The 20314-nt window shown below is 36.5% G+C and overlaps 2 protein-coding genes across 10 annotated transcripts in view; one reads left to right on the top strand and one right to left on the bottom strand.

Annotated features, from left to right (window-relative positions):
- Nucleotides 1–20314, bottom strand: part of LOC114933566 (uncharacterized) — a 43766-nt gene that overhangs the window by 11779 nt on the left and 11673 nt on the right. For 7 of the 8 annotated variants that reach the window (XM_085484469.1, XM_085484467.1, XM_085484473.1 and 4 more), the window contains exons 6-7: nt 19962–20071; nt 1238–1420 (exon numbers count right to left, since the gene is read on the bottom strand). In XM_085484469.1, the coding sequence (XP_085340595.1) occupies nt 1238–1420; nt 19962–20071 (293 nt within the window). The remainder of the gene's footprint in view (nt 1–1237; nt 1421–19961; nt 20072–20314) is intronic. The other variant, XM_085484474.1, reaches the window with a different exon arrangement.
- sud1 (Prolyl 3-hydroxylase sud1) lies at nt 16288–18970 on the top strand. Of its 2 annotated transcripts, none has more exons than XM_085484484.1 (2): nt 16288–16414; nt 16510–18970. In XM_085484484.1, the coding sequence occupies exon 2, from the start codon at nt 17042–17044 to the stop codon at nt 18767–18769; it is 1728 nt and encodes a 575-aa protein (XP_085340610.1). In that variant the 5' UTR covers nt 16288–16414; nt 16510–17041; the 3' UTR covers nt 18770–18970. The 2 variants fall into 2 exon arrangements, with proteins under 2 accessions (XP_085340610.1, XP_029161986.2); XM_029306153.2 differs by having other exon boundaries at nt 16288–16410.

Genomic DNA, 20314 nt, shown 5'->3' on the forward strand with positions numbered 1-20314 from the left:
CGCGGATTGAAGAAACGAGTCGCGTGAATAGATAGATAGGTAGGTAGGTAAATTGTTCGATGTTGTACAATGTTGTTTACAATGCGGAAATCGGCGCTGACATAATTGCAAGTTAACGGTTTAAGGTGCATCGCGGATGTACAGGCGTGCGGCCAAGCAAAACTAAGGTGTGCAAGGTGAACGAATCATGCTCGATCGTCGACGACGATGATGATGGTGATGGTGATGATGATGGTGCGGTGATGATGAGCGTGTATATGGCGTGGACGCACGTACGAGCGAGAATTAATCGACGAGGAAAATGTCAAAGTGTTATTATATATACGTGTACATAACGACGTTTCTCCATAAGGCGATGCTGACCGCGCAAATATTCGAATAGATCATCATCAATGTGTCGAATCTATTAATTATTCGCTTGTCTTGAATCTCGAATGCATCATTTCCGTATACATTGGATAGAAATGATAGCTTGGATATATGTGGCATCTAATATCGTGGATGCATCTTATTATGCCGTTAATGAATCTCGACCCTAATCACGTTCTAATTGTTCGCCATAAACATTTAGGACGCAACAAACACATTGTGCCTCAAAGGGTTGTGTACAAGGTGTATCTAAATAAATGCGAAACATTTTAGGAGATGATTCTTTGTCGAAAATTAAGGGAGGTTTCTTATACAAACATATCCCTCCTTAAAGAGTTATACTTTTCTAAAGAGAGAGGTAAAATTAAGTTTTTATTTTATTTTATTTTTTTAATATTAATAAATATCCTTTTTATTAGTAGTAAATATCCCACGAAGTTTCATTTTTTAATTTGTTTGAAATTTGAGAAAAAAAATTAATTTTTATTTACTTCTTTAGGAAAGTGTAAATGCTCAGAGCGGGATATAAGAATATACGTTTATATAAGAAATCTCCCTTAATTTTCGACAAAGAATCATCTAAAATTTTTCACACTTATTTAGATACACCCTAAATAATGGGACATTAATTTATTATTAACAGATTAATCAACGATACACATTAATTATTAATGACGTATTAATAATTTATCCATTCTCTGTGAGAACAAATATTGTAAAACCCGTGTTATTCTCCATAATAAAAAAACATGCAAGTATAATACACACAATATCGGCGTCAGAACATATCCTTACACTCTTAAAATTCCAAGGAAAATTTTCAATCCTTTACAAACGTCTATCTCCCCCTCTCTTTTTCTCAGCCTACCTTCGCCGCCAATGTTTCCAGAGGAGGAACTTGGAGACATTCTTTTTCGTTACCGGATTCACTGTATAGGTACCGCTCTCGATTTTTAGAGGCATCCTTAGCCGCGAACGCGTCACTTCGGATTGCGCTCGATGCGCATCGACGGCGTGCGATCGTGGGCCGATATATCGATCGTAAGATGATCTGCGAATGTCAAAGGGGATGGTATTGCACGCGTATTATTTTTCCTGCTTGTATTTCGAAACGGCAATAAGCGTCGTTAAAATACGATTCCAAGCATTATTGTGCGCTCTATACAGTGTGCGTGTTACATGTATTATTTACAAATGACCTTTTTGCGACATTTTTATTCCTAATTAAATTATTATTATAATATTTTGTAATTACGTATTTATAAACACATCACAGTTCATCTTATTGTCAATTAATCTCACATAAATGGAGGGGGATATAATATCCGTGTGTATATATATATACATACATATATATATATATATATATATATATATATACATACATATATATATATATATATATATATATATATATATATATATAACGCAGTTTCACCGATCGCCACCGATTTATTTATTACTCTTTTTTATGATCACCCAGCAATTGTGATTCCTCTCTTTTTCGCGTCGCCTTTTGTCACCGTGGTACTCGCGAGCACGTTTCTAGGATGACTAGTTGCCGAAGACTGGCATCCTCCCAATCTCATCTCTCCGTACCGCAATTCTCTCTTTCTTTCTCCCTCTTTCTCTCTCTCTCTCTTTCACCCAGTCTCTTCAAATCTCCCGTCTTTCCAGCTGGTCTCTTTATCTTTTCTCGAGCCAAGAGTATTTTTGGAACACTCAAAAAATCACGATGGCACACGGTGCCGCTTTCTCCCATCTCCCTGCACGTTATTTCTTTTTTTCCTCTTCTTCTGCTTCTGTCTTACTCCCTTTGCGCGGGCATTAACGCGTGAACGAACGTGGAAGGGCGCATGAATTTAAAGAGGACCGCGAGCGGGAACACGTGCCCGGCACGCGCGTGCGCCGCAGAAAGAAGACGAGTGCTCCCCAAAGATCGCATCGACGAACTCGTGAGCAATCTTCATAAATCGTCCCTCCCCTCGATTATGAAATTTCACAGAGACGTAAAAAAAATTTAACGCGTTTTTATTGCAAGTTACAAATAAAAATCATTTTCCGAATATGTAGCTATTAAGAATTATTTTCTTTCTTTTCTGCACTCTTTGCTCAAATTATTACACAGAGAGAATTTTCTCTTAGAATTTATGTAATCGTGAGACAATATAGTATTGGAAGAATTGTAATAAAAGTTTGTCTGATTAAATATTTACGTACTGTGCAATAAAAATATTAATATCTACCAAAATAAGATATAAAATATTCCATTAATTTGACTACATATAATTCATATACTAATACTTTTTATTGTGGTAAATATTTTAATCGGAGAAACTCATAAAATTTTTCCAATACACCTCTTATAAAATTCTCCCAATGATATTTTCAGGATAAATTTTGCGAGAAAATTTTCTCCGTGTATGATAAGAATAATAAGATTAAGATAAAGATAAAAATGAATAGCGCGCACAAGTAAATTTGTTGATGCAATTTTCGAAGAAACAATCGAGTAATACGGAAGAAGAGCCTGTGCCTTCGATTTCACGTGTAGGCGAGCAGATAAGTATCTTGTGTAAATCGTTGTTAAAAGCTAATAATCCCTTTTGGTTTCTGTCATCTGGTCTTTTATGAACCGTTAATCCGTAAGCGCTTTTATGGTCTGCGTAATAGTTTCTCTTTCTTCGCAGGGTTGCTTTCTTCGATGTCTATTTTCAAACGGCCTCAATTCCGTGGCTGTCGCAAAGTATGCATCACTATGTATAAGAAGCTATTACGCTTTGTGTGTTTTAGTAATTTGACATAATTCATTTGCCTTTGAAATGGAAAAAAAAATTCCCGAGAGATACGCCAAGATTTTATGCGGAAAGGTTTCAAAGAACGCACGCGTTAAATCTCAGTATTATAAAAATTGAAATTTACGTGTTACATTTTTTTATTATTTAATTAATACTGAAACTTTAAGCTCAAACAAAGATCTCGTCTGATTTTCTCCAGTCTCGCAAAAAATGTATGGGAAAAAAAGTGTTAAAATTTATTATCAATATATAAAAACCTTATAAATTATACTTAAAGCCAATTTATGTCGTATCGTAATGGTAACATAAATTTCAGATAAGATAGAAATAAAATAGAGAGAGGGTATAATGTGTTTCGTTCCTCCCCGGAAGAATTCTCGTATTCCCAAATGCTAGGTATAATCCGTGTAAAGGTTTCCCTGTCATTAATCTATTTCAGTGCTGCCGGAGAGATTTACGGGCTCGGTAATTGAAACCGACAAGAATCCGGAACGTTGTTGACGAGGAAGGGTTCGGTGGTTCGTGTTCACGACGGGGTTTCCGGTTCGTTTACACCGATAGCATCGAAAGCATCTCGAGATGTCAACGACTCTAGCGCTAACAACCCGGAAACTCGCTGTATAATGTCCACAAATCCTCCCTTTTTGTCGCAGAAAAACACTTGATTACAAAGCATCAAGGGAAAAGAGAAAAGGAAATTCTGTTCAATTCTGTCTTCTCTTGCCGAAAATTTATGCTACATGGAGCATCAACTCGAAATGTAGGTTTCAGCTGATTACAAACTTCTGTCCTATCGAACGAAGGTTCCTCGATCTGTGCGCATCAGCTGATTCTTTTATCTTCGTTATATCGCGGTATCACGATATCCACCAAATGATCTTTGATCACGAAAATTACAGACTATCGATAAAAAGAAAATTCGCAACGATGAATCGTGAGCGATAATTTCTGCTGGATTTCACGAATCAAAATTCATAAAAATTTCAGATTCCACGCCGATTAATTTCTAGCAACGGAACTAAGCCATATATTCTAAGTTTAATAAAATATATAATATATTACAAGCCTAATAAAATATATCTGACAGTAGTAGAGCGATTAATTTATTCAATTATATTTTATAAAAATTTGTATAAAATATCGCTAGCGCGAAATTTATCATAAATCCACGAAGTATTGTGATATTCGCAAAAAAATATACATAAAGGACACAAATAAAATTTAATCGAAAGCATGACTAGCGTGAAACAGAAGCTGCCGTCTGGGAATGCAGAAAGTGCAGCTATGAATTCAAATGCAACATGTCGCTAACGCTGCGCTGAAAGAGTTGTCACGTGCGAATCCGGTGAAAAATTATGTAGAAAGAATCTCATATTTCCTAAATATATTCTCAAATAAAAAACTTAAAGATATAAAAATTTGCAAATTTATTTCAAAAATTAATATATTTTTTCGAATAAATCGCTGTAGTATTATCGAAGAAGAAAAATTCAAAAATGATCTCTTAAAAGTCTAACTAATTTTGTAGCTTCAGAAAATTGCTTACGAATTCGTGGTAAAAGTGTACGTGACCTTAACTCGGGACGGAGTAACCAGCTCATAGTTCGATATGCTATCTGCGTTTGTCATCACTCATTGTCAATGACAGTGTGACCGTGTGCGATATATGACGCGACTTAACGAATGGACATAAATCCATGAAAACAAGGTACGCGTATTGTACATAAACTTTTCCTATAGATATCAAATTAACAAAAGGAACATGTGTTCTCGCACCTATCACGTTTCCCGAAGGAAAACTGCATAAGCATTTTGCATACCGATCTATCCTTGAATGCACCTGTATACCTGAAAGGCACGAATAATCTCTCTTGTTTAGCGTATTTATTCATCGGAAAGACACCACTAATGTCTGCTACGCGAACGATTATATAAATAATGGATAAGAATGAGAAGATAGACGGTAAGATCGTGAATAATCAAATCATCGATGAACAATGTAAATGTCACTCGTACAAACTAATTAATCGATTACTTCTACATGCGCCACGATCAAAAACAACAACAACAGCTCTTTTGCATCGTCTGGGTCACGCGTGACCTGGATGTAAAATGCCTCATGATTTCTCGTCTAGTCACGAAGTACATTGACATGAAGTTTCACGCACTTAGTAGAGGAAAATATTTACCTCCGAATATGGGTTGAGCTCGCTTCACGGAAAATAGAGTAAAATCAAAATTAATATTATTTGCTTAATTCATGATAATCGCGAGCTAAAATTAGACTCTAAGAAAATACACGGTAATTTAAAACATTGTTGCTGCATCGTAAAAGATTTTTGAAACTTCAAAGTTACATCTCGTAAATTCTGCACATTAGAGATGAATGTTTATGTATATTTATGTTATAACGTATCGGATGAAACACGCATGGGAATCCTATCTGGACGTCACGGTTGAGAACTTGCGAGGTATATTAAGTTACGAAATGAACGGTAAATCGTGGGGAGACTAGCCTAAAATAGAGAGCCACTGTCGCAGCTACAAGACGGTTCAAATACCGGTATTAAAACCGTTTTCCGGTTTACCCATCCAACATGTAACAGAGGAAATATACGCGTCCACACATAAGTCATTGTGCGCAAAATTGATCGACGTGAGAGATGATAAAAAATAAGATCTGGAAATCGATTTAAGAATATATTTTTATGCCTCGACTATATGTACCAGGGTGTCCAGCAGACTTAATGAAAAAAATTCCCCGACTTTTTCAGATTTTTCAAGACCAGAAATTAATTTTTTCCCTGACGTTTTAATATTATTTTTTCCAAATATATAATTTGCATATATCTATATGATAAATCAATTAAATGTTCAATCAAGAAATCGTTGAAATATTTTTGCCAACAATAAAAAGGTTCGGAAGTTAAAAAAACAAAAATTTTAATCAATTATACAATCTGCATTATGTATAATCGAAACAAACATGTCACTGTAAACTATTTAAATCACCTTTTTTATTTATATTATATCATTTTTTTAGTTTTATCTCTATTAAATACATTGAAATAAAATAACACGACGATGAAAATATAAATTAACGAACATGCTGTAGATGAATCAATTTTTACAACACAGAAAATTAGCGTGTTGGAAATCAAGGAAAAGTTTATATTTATTAATAAAAAATTTCAAATTATTGTGACAAATGTAGAATAATGTGAAAAAATCCAGATAAATAGTAAAATTTCCTGACTTTTCCTAGATTTATAAAATTCCCTGGCAATGCCCGGATTTCCAGATTTCCTTGACCGCTAGACACTCTGTGTATACAGTATTGTAAAATCTGAAAAGTCACATTTCTCTCTCTACTGTCTATTCACGTCTTTTTCGCGTACAGTTGTATTTATTCGCCAGACTTGTGCAGCTTTCCCGCTAAAGAGGAATTCCTCGTCGCTTTCTGAAAATTGTCGAGCGAACGTCGCCGGTATTCAGAGGTAAGTGACACCGGGTGAACTCTCTCGTCTATATATAAACGAAAATAAACCAGAGTGACATTTGAACTATACTCTCACAGTCGTCCCTCTTCTTGTACAAACTAAAAGAGAGACGCGAAGAGGAAGGACGAGGGAGAACGGACGTCGCGACGACCGTCTGAGAAAAATTGTGCCAGCTAAATCAAGATGCGCCTGTCCTCCCTTTAGTAGGCTTTTCCACACATCTTCCTCTCCAATTATTTTCTTTTTGCAATTAACTGCTAATTTTCGCTCGTTCATCGCTGTGTATTTTAAAGATCCGAAGGTCAGAAGGATTAAACGCGCACCTTTCTGACACTGAAAAAAGGACGTCGAATTCACCGATTCACTGACAGGGATTATAATTCTGAGGTTGTAATGCCAATATATGCAACGCTACATCATCAATAAATATAATAAATAACATCGCGAAAGTAATTACGCACAGAGAATTTTCTCTTAGAATTTACCCTGAAAATCATGGTAAACACAATATGGTACAATATAATATTGGAAGAATTTTATTACAGTTTCTCTGATTAATATTTACACACCACAATAAAAAATATTAATATCCACAATAAGATATGAAAATATGTTCAATTAATTTTACTATGTACATATTAATATTTTTTATATTGTAGTACATATTAATCAGAAAAACTCCATCTCTTCAACTTCCTTATATTAATCAGAATAACGTACGTAATAATAAATTGAATAATGTAAAAAGTAACAACATTCATAAAATTAGTTAATTTGAAGTTCTTCTTTCTATCAAAATATTATAAATCAAATAACAATTGGTGAGAAAAAAATTATTTTCAGTTGCAATTGGAAAAATTATGTTCAAATTACATAAACATTATTTAAATTTAATTTTATGGAACATAAAATAACTATATATAATTTGTATTTTCATATTACAATTTTCTAAAACATTTTTATCAACGTTCATAATTATATTCTTGAAGAATTTATATCCGCTATGGAAACTATAATTTTTTATATATTTTTTTAAATATCTTCAATAAAATTTGCGAAAAAAATAATCCGAAAGCGAATGTTTAATTATTCCACTCACCCATGAAAACATCCTCTCAATATCATATCGACACTGCCGCAGGAAGTAAGAGGTATGCGTGTCGTAACGGAAGACTGCATATCGGGTAGTGAAAGAAAGAACCTCAATCGAAATCTACATTGAGACCGCAATCGCTTGCAGGAACCTCGCCTCGTCTGAGAAGCTGTTAGAGTCGAAATTTAACATACGACGACGCGTCATACGTCACGCTTATACAAGATCGTATATCACGCTTCAACTACATGTCATTAGTCTGCTCTCACATGGTTTTAATTAAAGGGAGCGTTCTTGCGAATACTAATGATTAGTTACGCGTACAAACGGTTCCGTCTTGCAATCATAAAAAGACTGCGTATCGTGTTTTTTTCGTACACGATTATTTCACGTTTTATGTATGCGATATTTTACGACATATTATGATTCAGCTCTGAGACAATCAGAATTTTTTTTAACGAGTGCTCTCACAGCCGTACTTGGTAAATTGAGCGTGGGTTGCCGGGCTAGGGCTAACGAGACAATAAAGAATAATTTCGACTTCTGTATTTTAAACGAAACCCACCGCGTATAAGAGTCGTGCCAAGTATTTAAGCAAAGGTCATCGTATATGTCTTTCCGATTCTGACGTCCGATTTGCACGTGCAAACGGTGTCAAGGTTGTGCTCATTTTTAGGAGCCAATAAATTTCATTTTCGGATAACATCTTCAACTATCGGACAAAAATAACGTAAGATCGAGAATGAAGAAAAAAATCAAGCGCGTTTCACTTTTATTCATATACGACGAATAAAAATGAGCGAGGCGCATGACGCTGATGGGAAAACATTCCAATGTCGTTGACTCACAATGAGCATCAGTAATTATTCGCGATGTCGAAAGCTCGGCGTGGCTGATGTTTGTCGTGCAAACGTCTTGTCGAGAACGGGACGAATAATCGCGGCGAAACGCCCGCACTTTATTCAGAGATGCAATTTATGGAAAACGACCACGGCTAAAAGGCGACGTGAATTCATCGGGCTATATTTCTTTTATCCTGGCGGAAACTATTTCTCGAGGCAGCAACAGTGCACGATGACGCGTGCAACGAAATGTCACGATCACGTGCGTGACGCAAATCAATAAATGCAATAATGTTACGCTCTACATCTTCGATAGAAGTGGCGCGCGTGAAGTTTTTTTATGTATATGATAGATGTATATATGATGTATAGGAATAAAGATGAGAACGCGTGAAATTGCGTGCAATTGTGTGTCGATCTATAGATGCTGTGTGTGCTAGATTGCCGTGTGCAGTCGTAAACATATTAGTGTTGCTATATATCGAAACGTGGAAACATTCAACGATTGAACGATATGAGCGTGTAAATAAGAACGTCAGTCGTATATAACACACTTATAACATATAGAATTATTAAACATAGTTCCCTCTCCATATTACATGCTTACAAATTTCAAATAATAGTTTAACTCTAATACTACAAGAAACAAATAAATAAAATATGTATATAAATAATATATAAATATATATATTATTATATACATATATATAATACTAATACATATATGCAGGGTATATCTGAATAAGTGCGAGAAATTTTAGGAGATGATTCTTATTAAAAATTGAGGAAGGTATCTTATATAAACATATACTTTAATTAAGTTTGCATTTTTTTTCAAATTTTAAACGAATAAAAAAAATGAAACTTGATGGATACTTTCTATTAACAAAAAGGATATTTAATAATATTAAAAAAAATAAATAAAAACTTAATTTTTACTTCCTTCTTTAGAAAAGTGTAAAACTTTTCAGAGACGGATATAAGAAAATATGTTTATATAAGAAACTCCCCCTTCATTTTCGACAAAGAATCGTCTATAATTTTTCGCACTTACTTAGATACATCCTCTATATTTGATATAAATATATATATAATATATTTAATAAAAATCTAATTATATTTTATATATATTTATTTAAAATATCTGCGACGATGTGTATCGATAATAATTTAGCGTGTGCGTGACGTTTAGATGCAAAATGCATACGAAACGCAAGCACGCAACTTGTGCACCAATAATATTTCCGTGTGATTTGCATAAGCGACCGCAATGGAAATGGAAAGAGGAATCGTTTGACGTTCGTTTTCCTTTTGGGGCGATAAACATTGAAGAAGAGGGAAGGCAAATTATAGGAGTGTCCCAGCTCTATCTTGCCGTCGAGAGAGCTCAGGACGAGGAACCGGATTTCCGAAAAAGGGAAAGCTGCAGGATATGCAGGTTGCCTGTGTGCGCGCGTCTCGCAGCTTGCACGCACGCACGCCTACGCGAATGCGATAAATTATGCGACGAGGCGGGTTACAGATATATAGATGGGTAGGGGCAACCATAAAAGAACCTGTTACGTTCCAGATATTAGCGCGACGAGCGCGTACAAAATCGGCTGCATTACATGAAGGAGAAAGAGGAAGCGGCAAACTTGCTCCCTCCCTGGGACATTATTACAATGAATGCTGGTAGAAAATAAACGCAAACAGGGCTAATCCTCGATGCGGTTAATGGCACCGTCATAGTTACACAATAAAAAAGTACAGGTTTTACGAGCCGTTGTGGCTGCTTTTAAGAGCGTATTATATGTTACATCCCGTATATTAGTGATATTAGATATTAGTTACACATAATAAAGGCGCCGTAAACGCGAGAATTTTTTCTCTAGACCTATTACTACAGACTTTTCAAAAATGTCTATAAAAAAATTCATCCTCACCAGGTTACAATTGCGGTATTATTTTTTTATGCTCTGTAAATATAATATATTATAAAAATTTCCGGATGCGCGAAATTTTGTTCGAGGTTTTTACTCGTCTCTGGAGAAACGTCGGAGTATCGTACGGTTCTTTACTCCTGTTTATCGATCGGCAGCAGAGAAAACCGGTATGGTGTACTGTACGGTGTTTCGTGTAAAACGGGCAATTTGTGCAACAAAGAATGGTTCCGTACGGTAATTTCGCGCGTCAGCCGACGCGTAATACCTATTGTAATTACGTACCGGGTAAAAAAAAAAAAAAGAAAAAAAACGGCATTCCGCGAATAAGGCGTCGCAAACTGTAACGATCGCGGGGACAATGCAGACAACAATACCCGACGACAAAGGCGTGACACGGGTCGAATTTAGCGCAGGTCGAGGGGTAAAAATAGAAGCCACACTCGCAAAATGAACGCGCCTTCGAACACGCTTAAATTGCTCTTTAATGAGGCTACGCGAATCATCCGCATCGTTTTGACATCCTACAGTTCGTAACAAGGTTGCATCGGTACTTGTATGTAACTTAGATTCGATCGGTATACCTGTAACCAATCGTAAATCCACTATATAAGTGCTCGGAATCACGAACTTGCATTTTTCTCTAGCCGCACGTCGTGACGATACTAATCAATCTCGAAATTGCGATCTCTAATTTTATTTACATTCGATAGTAATAAAACGGGATCCCTAATTCGGACGCGGAACATAAAAGTCTGATTACGATCAGCGATGTGGTTCGTAAACGTGATTGAATTAGATTTTTATGAATGGGAGAAAGAGCGCGATTTAAAAACGACAGATTCGCGTGACTATAAGAAAGAGTGCACCGACGAAAAAAGCAAATCTCAATCACATCTGTTGCAACCGATTTGACAGGGTCGCGTCAAACGATGCGCGATACTAAACCGCGATATATCGCGCGTATGATTGTGTGATTTCCTGCTTCGCCTTAATCTTCACAGACGATAACGCGGTATATTGTAGCGGGTTGAGAAATTATGCGGCAATTTCCTAGTTGCAACGTAGAGCTCTGTGTCATACCGAGTGCATTTTATCGCGCTTATGCATCATGCATGTGGAAGTCACATCATTCCGCGACGGATTGGAGTAATGAAATGAAACTTCGCAATTTATATGAAGGATAATGCATTAAAACTGTCCTCATAAATTTCAAGTCGAAATTATAATAATATCACATTATCAATTGAAATTAACATTAAAAAAAAATAAATTTTGAATATGAAAAATCGTAGAAATGGCGTAGAAAAGAATATTAAATTAATTTACATATTAAACTGCGAGAGAGAAAAGAAATAAATAAATGAACAAATTGTCATACATTCTCGACGTACGTACACGCGTTCTATATCTGTCATCCGCGATGATTACCGATCGCTTTACTCTCTCCCTTGCCTAATCACCGCCAATTAATATCAGTTTAAGAACGTCGTTACCTCGATGCACCATACCGGGAGGCGAAATCGAGAGAGTCACTCTTGTAACGAAACAATGAGAATCGCGCGCGTATGTGAGAGATTCGACCACCCGGAATCTCTCGACGACACGGATACACAACTGCACTCGAAAGCACGTCGCACTCTACTGATGGACGATGCCATAAGCGAATCGAACGCTGCGATGAGCCGTTACGCTGCCATTCGCTCGTCCAAGAAGAGAAGAGGAAGTGCGCCCGACACATTTTTGATTTATGTTGCGTATCGCCGCGATTTATATCGATAACCATCTAATATTCGTTGACGTGTCTAATTTAAAATACAGTTACGTATGAAAAATGGTCATGTTTTATCAATAAACGGAGAGAATTCTCTCTTAGAATTTATCCCGAAAATTTACATGGTAATCGTGGGACAATATGATGGAAAAATTTTATAAGAGTTTCTCTGATTGATACTTACCACAATAAAAAGATGAATATTTACTATGTATATAGTAAAATTAATCGAACATATTTCATATCTTATTATGGTAATTATTAATATTTATTAATCAGAGAAACTTTTATAAAATTCTTTCAATACCGTATTGTCCTACAATTAAGTATCATAATTTTCAAGAGAAATTCTATAAGAGAAAATTCTCTCTATGTAGAAAATTAAATGACGTAACAAGCATCGGTGAAATCAATAAAAAAGATTGCAACTGTATTCTTTTATGTATTTTTTGTTACAATCTTTATGGAGCAATGAGGTGGCTCGGTGACCATATTTGCTAAATATTTCACAACTCTGAATCATTGTTTCGGTCCTTCACGCCGAATTTAATTTTAAATCAGTAAATAAAGCTCAAGACTCATGGGACCGTTTATTATTTGTATCTTTATCTTGTGCTCGAACACTTATTGCCCCTATTTTATTATTTATTTTAAAATATTCAAAGCCTTGTGTTTCTCTGTTTAAATATCAATATATCTCTATCATGATCATTTTCAAATTCTATTTTATCAAAAATATGCCTGCCTATAAAAAAGTATTGGATTTTTAATTGATCAAATTTCGTACTTATTTAATATTTTATTTAACATTGTATCGTGCGTGTATAATTCATCAAGACTAAATATTTAGAAAATAAAAAGAAATTATTACACAATTTTTCTAAAACATTATCTTTTTACAGTTACAATATTTTTTATCTTTTTATGTGTTTTAATATTTGTTAAAAATGATAATTTATTATAACAATAAAAATTACATTTTTATAAAGTTTATTGAAATTATATGATGTATTTATAACGTATTACGTGGCGAATAACATGTGCGAGCCTCAGGCTCTCGGACACTACCGTTACCGCTTTATTAAAAGTCATACGTCATTGATCAAACTGTCTCCCTGTAATCTCACGATCTGCCAGACGGTATCAACGAGTTATAGAATGTGTCGAATAAAATCGGACGATATTATTTAATAAAAAAAAAATCAATCCTTTTTATTTTTTTTATAAAAGTTTAAACATTATCACACACATTTATAAATTAATATCGGCAATAACATTGTTCGCTTTCTGTATAAAAATTAAATAATTTTTAATGTCTGAAAGTGACATTCCCAATCAAATCGAGCACAATTTCAAGCAAATCGAGCTGGAAACTAATTCGCGACGACAGAGTCTAAAGACTCTAAGCACGCAGAAACGAATGAATAAATGGGTTATGCGTGCGCGCGTCTCGACATATCGTTCTTTTTTTTCACGTACAAGAGACACGTAACGGTTCGCGCGTATATACTCGAGTGTATACACGCATGCACAACTACATTAATCGACATACATCAAACAACAACAACGCCCTAATGGCACGACTGACAGTTTAGTGACTGAAGTGGCGCAATCATTAAACCCGGCACTCCGACATCGCCGGAGGTATTTGGTCGGCAGAGAGAAGCAGACAAGAAAGGATAATGACCCATCTCATCGCGGGAAGTGCATCGATTAGAGCGCACACGATCCTATCCTATCAAGAGTATATTTTTTTAGCTATTCATCGATCACCTTAAATGTCTGATGTCTCTGAAAGTGATTTTAATGCACGTTCGGAGTAAAAATCTTTACTGACATTTGTACGAGATGTTTAACAAAATTTATCATTCTCGAAGCGGAAAATTGAAGCTAAAAATACACTTGCCACAGCTGAATTATCGTTATCTTAATGGAGATATATATGTGGGAAACAATTTCGAATTTTCACTTTATATAGGATGATTGCGCGAGAAATGAGGGTCAGCTGCGATATTATAAGCTATGTTCTTACTGCAGCAACAACGAGCAACTTTTTTATATTTCTTATAATTTTTTTTATTATTCGTATTAGTTCTTTTTTATGTTCCATGTTTCTTAAAAGAGTTGTTATAGTTATTGCCAAAAGTTTCTTAAGCTGCGTTCTCACTGAAGCAATAACGAGCAACTTTTTTAAACATAGAACATCAACGAAATGTTTAAAAAAGTCTCATCAAGATTCGTCATGTTTAAAAAATTGCTCATTATGTTGCTCCAGTGAGGACATATAGCTTTAGAAACGCAGACTATAAGAAAAACAGCGTCACAACATCGACACATGTGACTACATTTACTGATCGATAATATAGTCGCAGAATTGTCGGGGAAAAACGCGTGACGTAGTAATTCGATGCTAAACTATACGCGTACTCGATCGCCTTCGTGTATAATATTCGTTCGAAGGGAGACTCCGGTTCGCCTCCGCGAAATGCCGATACGGTGTCGCGTATACGAAGTCTCTCGAACTTCGATGACCCGTTCACGCCATAATCGCGATCGCAGTAGAACGAGAGGAAAGTATAGGCTCAAGGCCGACGATAATCCATATTGTACACGAGTCGAAATTTTCAAAACGCGACTAATAAGACTCCAATTCTGGAGAGGAGAAACGAACCCCCCACGTTCGAACGACGAGTCATCGATCGATGAGTCGCGTTCGACAATAACACTTTAAATATTAAGACGCACTGAATAAATGATGAGAGGTGGAGAAACATGTATAGAACATATTTTACGAATGTGCTCCGAAAATAACATTGACTTATAACGGTACAGCGTTAAATAAATTAAGATTAATTAATAAAATCTGAAGCAGAATATTCATTATAATGCTCGCATATAAAAGAAATTTATTTTTAATAGCACCACTTCAATCATTTCATCAGTCGTATTTAAATATCGTTACGAGCGCGTTGCAAATACATAAAGGACACCTGCAACGTCAGGTGTAAAGGAAGGATGACGAGCACTATGCGCGCACGTACACATATACTAAATCGGAACAGAACGATTCAAATCTTCTCCGATAATGTATAATACCTCAGATATTTTTATCAGGTCTTCCAAATACCACGATAAGCTCCGAAATTTACGGGAAGTACAAAATTGATTTAAATACCTAAAAAATTCTTCGGGAAGCCGGTGCGAATCCCACTCGACGAACTGCAAACCTACTCGCGACGCAAACAAGAGGACACTGGGCGCGTGTCCTTTCGTATGTCCTGCAAAGGCGCGTGTTTACCTCTCCGGAAAGAGACCCCACCCTCGCTCCGACTCTCGCGAGCGCGACACAGGCAAATTGCGTATCTCGGGAAAAAGAGGAAATCAAGGCCGAGATATCGCGAGGAGGCAGGAAATCGATGTAGGACGAACGTCGCAAAGTTTTGTCACGTTAGCGCGCCGCGCGTAGAGAGGGTTATAATATTTACTCACGGTATACGTGCGCTCTACCGCTGTCAGGCTCCAGGATGATCGGCGCGGGATCGCTTCCTCGCGAAATCGATGCCGTGCACAGGACGCCCCGACGCGATTCACTACACCACGCACACGTTTCCGCGGCGCGTTTCGGGCTGCGCCCTGTACGAATCCCTTCCGTCCACGCGACTCACAACGGCGGCCCGTCAAACGCGACACGCACCCGCCATGTTGCCATGGCGACGCCGGCGGCGCCTGGCGGCGCAACTGTCAACTAACGGGCGCGCGAACTTTCGAACGCGTTAGAGTTCCCTCTCGTTACGTCGCGCTCAAAAATATTAATTTTGAGAAATTATTAGGAGAACCGATAAAAATATTATTTTTAGATATCATTATTATTTATTAAATAAAATCCCCACTGATAATTAATCGATTAATGACAGACGCGGAAATTTTTGGCGGGGCGCTCGTGACACGTGTTACGTTCCTTCTTCATTCCCATTTCCCACTTTCGATCGGGCGAATGTTTTCCGCGAGAATAATAGGCGGAGAGTCGTCGGATCATCGTCGCTGCGTGATATCGGACGAGACGAATTAATTGCATTCTTGGGACTCGGACACTGTCGTTATTTCTGCGATACGTATGTATGCACGAACGAGCATCAAATCATTCGCGAGTCGAAGTTTATCGATCGAGACTGTAATACCGTCCTTTTTTTACACTTATTCTGTGTTCGCAGGTACACGCACACGTATAAGCACGACTGACCACGTGGGCTGCATATACCGAGCAGCGCTGCATTCATTCAGCGGCTGTATCACGTGATACGAGTCATCATCTGTCGCATTGAGAAAACGTGACCGGGAGACGACCGAGACACGCCACGCCGGGGAGGTTTCGCCGAAAGACTACGAGACGCGCCGACGAGTCTACGAAAGAGGTTAGATTGCCGCTCGTAAATAGTATCACGTGCATTCAACAATTGCGAAACTTTTGCAAGCGAAAGGACAGGGAAACCGCAAACATTGTCAATTGCATAAATCGTCATGAGTTTGAGATTTTTTATATCAAATAAGCTGCAGCGCGCGATAGAAATACCATCTGTCACTTTACAATTGCATGAGAAATGTTTTATGGCGTTATAAAATAGGATTAAGAGAATTTTCTACCGAAATATATATTGCTTTGAGTCGAAAAATTATTTTGTATAGCTTGTTAGAAGAGAGTTAGGCTTTTTTATATTTTTAATTAAAATTGTAAAAGATAGGAAAATGATGCTGGATCAAAGCCTGTTTTCGGAGCACATATTTAGTTCGAAGTTTCAAGAAGAACTCAAAAAACACTGGCACTCCCAATCTGATTTTAAAAGTGCCGATTTTGAAGTCATATCGAAACCATTTAAAATCTGTAGAATATCAAATATCTTAAAAAATGAGGGGTTTATAGACAGTTTAAAATGCGAATTGGAAAATTATGAACACAAACGCAAGGTCACGGATCTTTATCAGTTTGAGAAAACTAGCGATTTGTCTGATGCATCCGAGTATTGTAGCAAGATGCTGTATCAATCTTTTCAAACAGATTTAGCATCGTGGATGGAACGCAATACAAATATTAAGTTAAACGGAACTATTTCTATGTCAAGTGCTCGTTACTACGAAACAGATTATTTATTGTGCCACGATGATAATATGGGCGATAGGAGAATAGCTTATATATTATATTTATCGAAAGGTTGGACGGAAGAGGACGGAGGTACTTTAGATCTTTTTGATACGGATGAGCATTGCGCTCCCATAAACATAGTAAGATCATTAATTCCGGAATATAATTCTCTCATATTCTTCGAAGTTGTTGAGAATTCTTATCATCAGGTAGCCGAAGTAATAACCGATGACAAATGTCGATGGTCAGTTAATGGTTGGTTTTACGGTCCTTTAAGAGAGAGTCTTAAACCGCCAAGAGTTCAATCGATAAAACATTTCATAGAACCAAACACCACGGAAATAGAATTAAGTTCTTGGATCTCGAACCAATATCTATTAGACAATATAATGGACCAAATTCACGAGGATTTCATGAAAACATCTTACACACTTCTTGAATGCTTCTTGCAAGAATCTGTGTACAAGCTAATTTTGAATGATTTAACGTCACAAGACATCAGCTGGCAGATGATTGGCCCTGCGGACATACGTCATTACGAGGTAGCCGACGAACAAACCTTACCAAAACTGTTGAAAGACTTTTGCGATATATTTAAATCTATCACCTTCTTTGAACTGCTATGGAAATACACGGAGCTCGATCTTGTGCCTGACGAGGAGAGTATGAGGCCTAAGATGACGATAGAACTACAGAGATGGTCGGCAGGCTGTTACACATTACTGTACGATAAATCGCTATTGAATGATAGCACAGATGAGATAGAAAAAACTCCTGAGCTCAGCGACAAGTCGAGCACTGTAGCATCGGCTGGTGCATCGACCTCAAAGTCCTCCGAGATCGAGGGCGCCTTGAATTCAAGTCAGTGTAAAAGGAAAAGAGTCGGCTCTTCTGATAAAACTGTGACAAGTTCGTGTCACAAGAAGAAGGTAACTAAATATCTCGATACCCAGTCTGACGTCTGCGCGAAATCTCCGAATAAGGATCCCGAATATGACACGGATGCGAGCGAGAATTCTTTGTCTCAAGACGAGAAATTGTCTTCTAGTAATGCAGTAGATGACAGCGAGAATGATTCCATCAATGATCAGAAATTCAAGCTTGACGTTATGCTACAATTTCACACGTTAAATGATAAAGGCTCACCAAAAACAGAAACTACGATAGATTTTGTAGATCCTAATAGAGAGGAAGGTACTATAATTCAACTTCCAGCGATGGATAATCAACTTTGTCTAGTTTATAGGTCATTAATGCTAAATCGTCTTCAACAGTATCTTAATCATCATTATGAGGGCTATTCTTATAGTTTGATATGTTCGTATTATGAATAGTCGAGTATGTGTAATATATGGTATTAGACTTTAGTTATAAATCGATTATTTTGTCAAATAAAATTATAAAAAAGAAAGAAAAAACAATTTTTTAGTTTAATTTTGTTAATGACCGAGAGCGACGCTCTTGAAAAGAATATCAATATTTGCTTTATGAACAAAAATTATAAATACATCATTAATATTTTAATAAATTTATCATGGAAAATAAATCTCTTATTTTTTTAGTAAAAAAACATGTTAGACATGACAGGTAGGCATGAAAACATTGCAAATAATATTAACAGAAAAGTTAAAAGATTAATAAATATATGAATAACAAAGGATACTAACACAGCGATGTTAAATAAGAAAATTTATAGCATCAAAAATAAATCGCGTAATATTTCTTTTTAATTAATTCTTTTTAATTTAAAAGAAAGCGAATGAACATAAATATATGTGTTAAAAAAAATTATCGATGTGTCAAGCATCTATTAATTATTTACAGACTGGCAAAAAATTTACGGCAATCTTATTAAGGTGAAGATTAAGATCGTAATGCAGAAAACATATACAATCATTTATTGGATGCGGTATATTTATGTACATGGCATAAAAGAAAATCTTTTATTTTACTTGCGAGAGCAGCAAACGTTTTTAGGATTCATGCAATCATAAAGTCGGATGCGAGAAATCGCGCCAAGGGGGATATGTTCGAGAGAAAAGTTTTCCCTCGAAACTTAAGATTCACATTTCGAATATGTGCAGAGAGAGTCTACAGTCAGATCGAAAACTTTTCTTTCGCCCATCCGCGCACTGAAAAAAATTATTAAATTAATAAATATTTTTTTTCAATACTGCTTAATAAATCATTAACTTGAAACAAATAAATAATTATCTGTTTTGAAAAGAATTTTCTTATATCGAATAAATATTTTTCACGTCAAATCAATATTATTAGTTTCAAATAAATGATTTATTAGGCAGTACTGAAATAAATATTTATTCGAATTCAATAAACTTGTTTTCAGTGCGCGAACTTGTGAATTGCATGTGCAAGGAAATGTAAAACGTAACATTACACGATGCTTTTCGCGAGATCGATTGCGCGATTCTCTCGTTGCTCGTAAAATCTCGCGACTCGAGCCATTCCAAGGAAGCAGGAGAGAGGAAAGAAAGGAAAGAACTCGAATGAAAAATGAGGGCTTACGCTTTGCGGTGATTACACTCGGTGGTTTCAGGTTCCTGCACTTGAATCCTGGGTCGTAGCAGGTTCGGTTGTCCTGCTGCGCCATCCTTGGTTGCGATCTTTGACGTAACCTGACACGTGATAAAATGTTTTAGTGCAAAAGCCCCTACGGCGTCGCGACGAAGTCGTAATTTTGCGCAAACGCGAGTGGGTGGTTTGGAGACGCGTTAAGAGAGTTTACTTGCTCGTCGAACTGAATGAGGAAACTTTATCTGCCCCGCGTTCCTCTCGCGTCGTCTTCTATTTCAAGAACGATCAGTTCGCCGGAAGTTATTAATGGGCGCACCTTCGATGCAGTTCCGTTCCGGGTGACT

This window comes from Nylanderia fulva, unplaced genomic scaffold (assembly GCF_048542155.1).
Source record: "Nylanderia fulva isolate GAGA-0341 unplaced genomic scaffold, ASM4854215v1 Scaffold3, whole genome shotgun sequence".
NCBI lineage: Eukaryota > Metazoa > Arthropoda > Insecta > Hymenoptera > Formicidae > Nylanderia > Nylanderia fulva.

Coding starts and splice junctions, on each gene's coding strand:
- sud1 (XM_085484484.1), top strand. CDS start 17,042: ATGATGCTGGATCAAAGCCTGTTTTCGGAGCACATATTTAGTTCGAAG.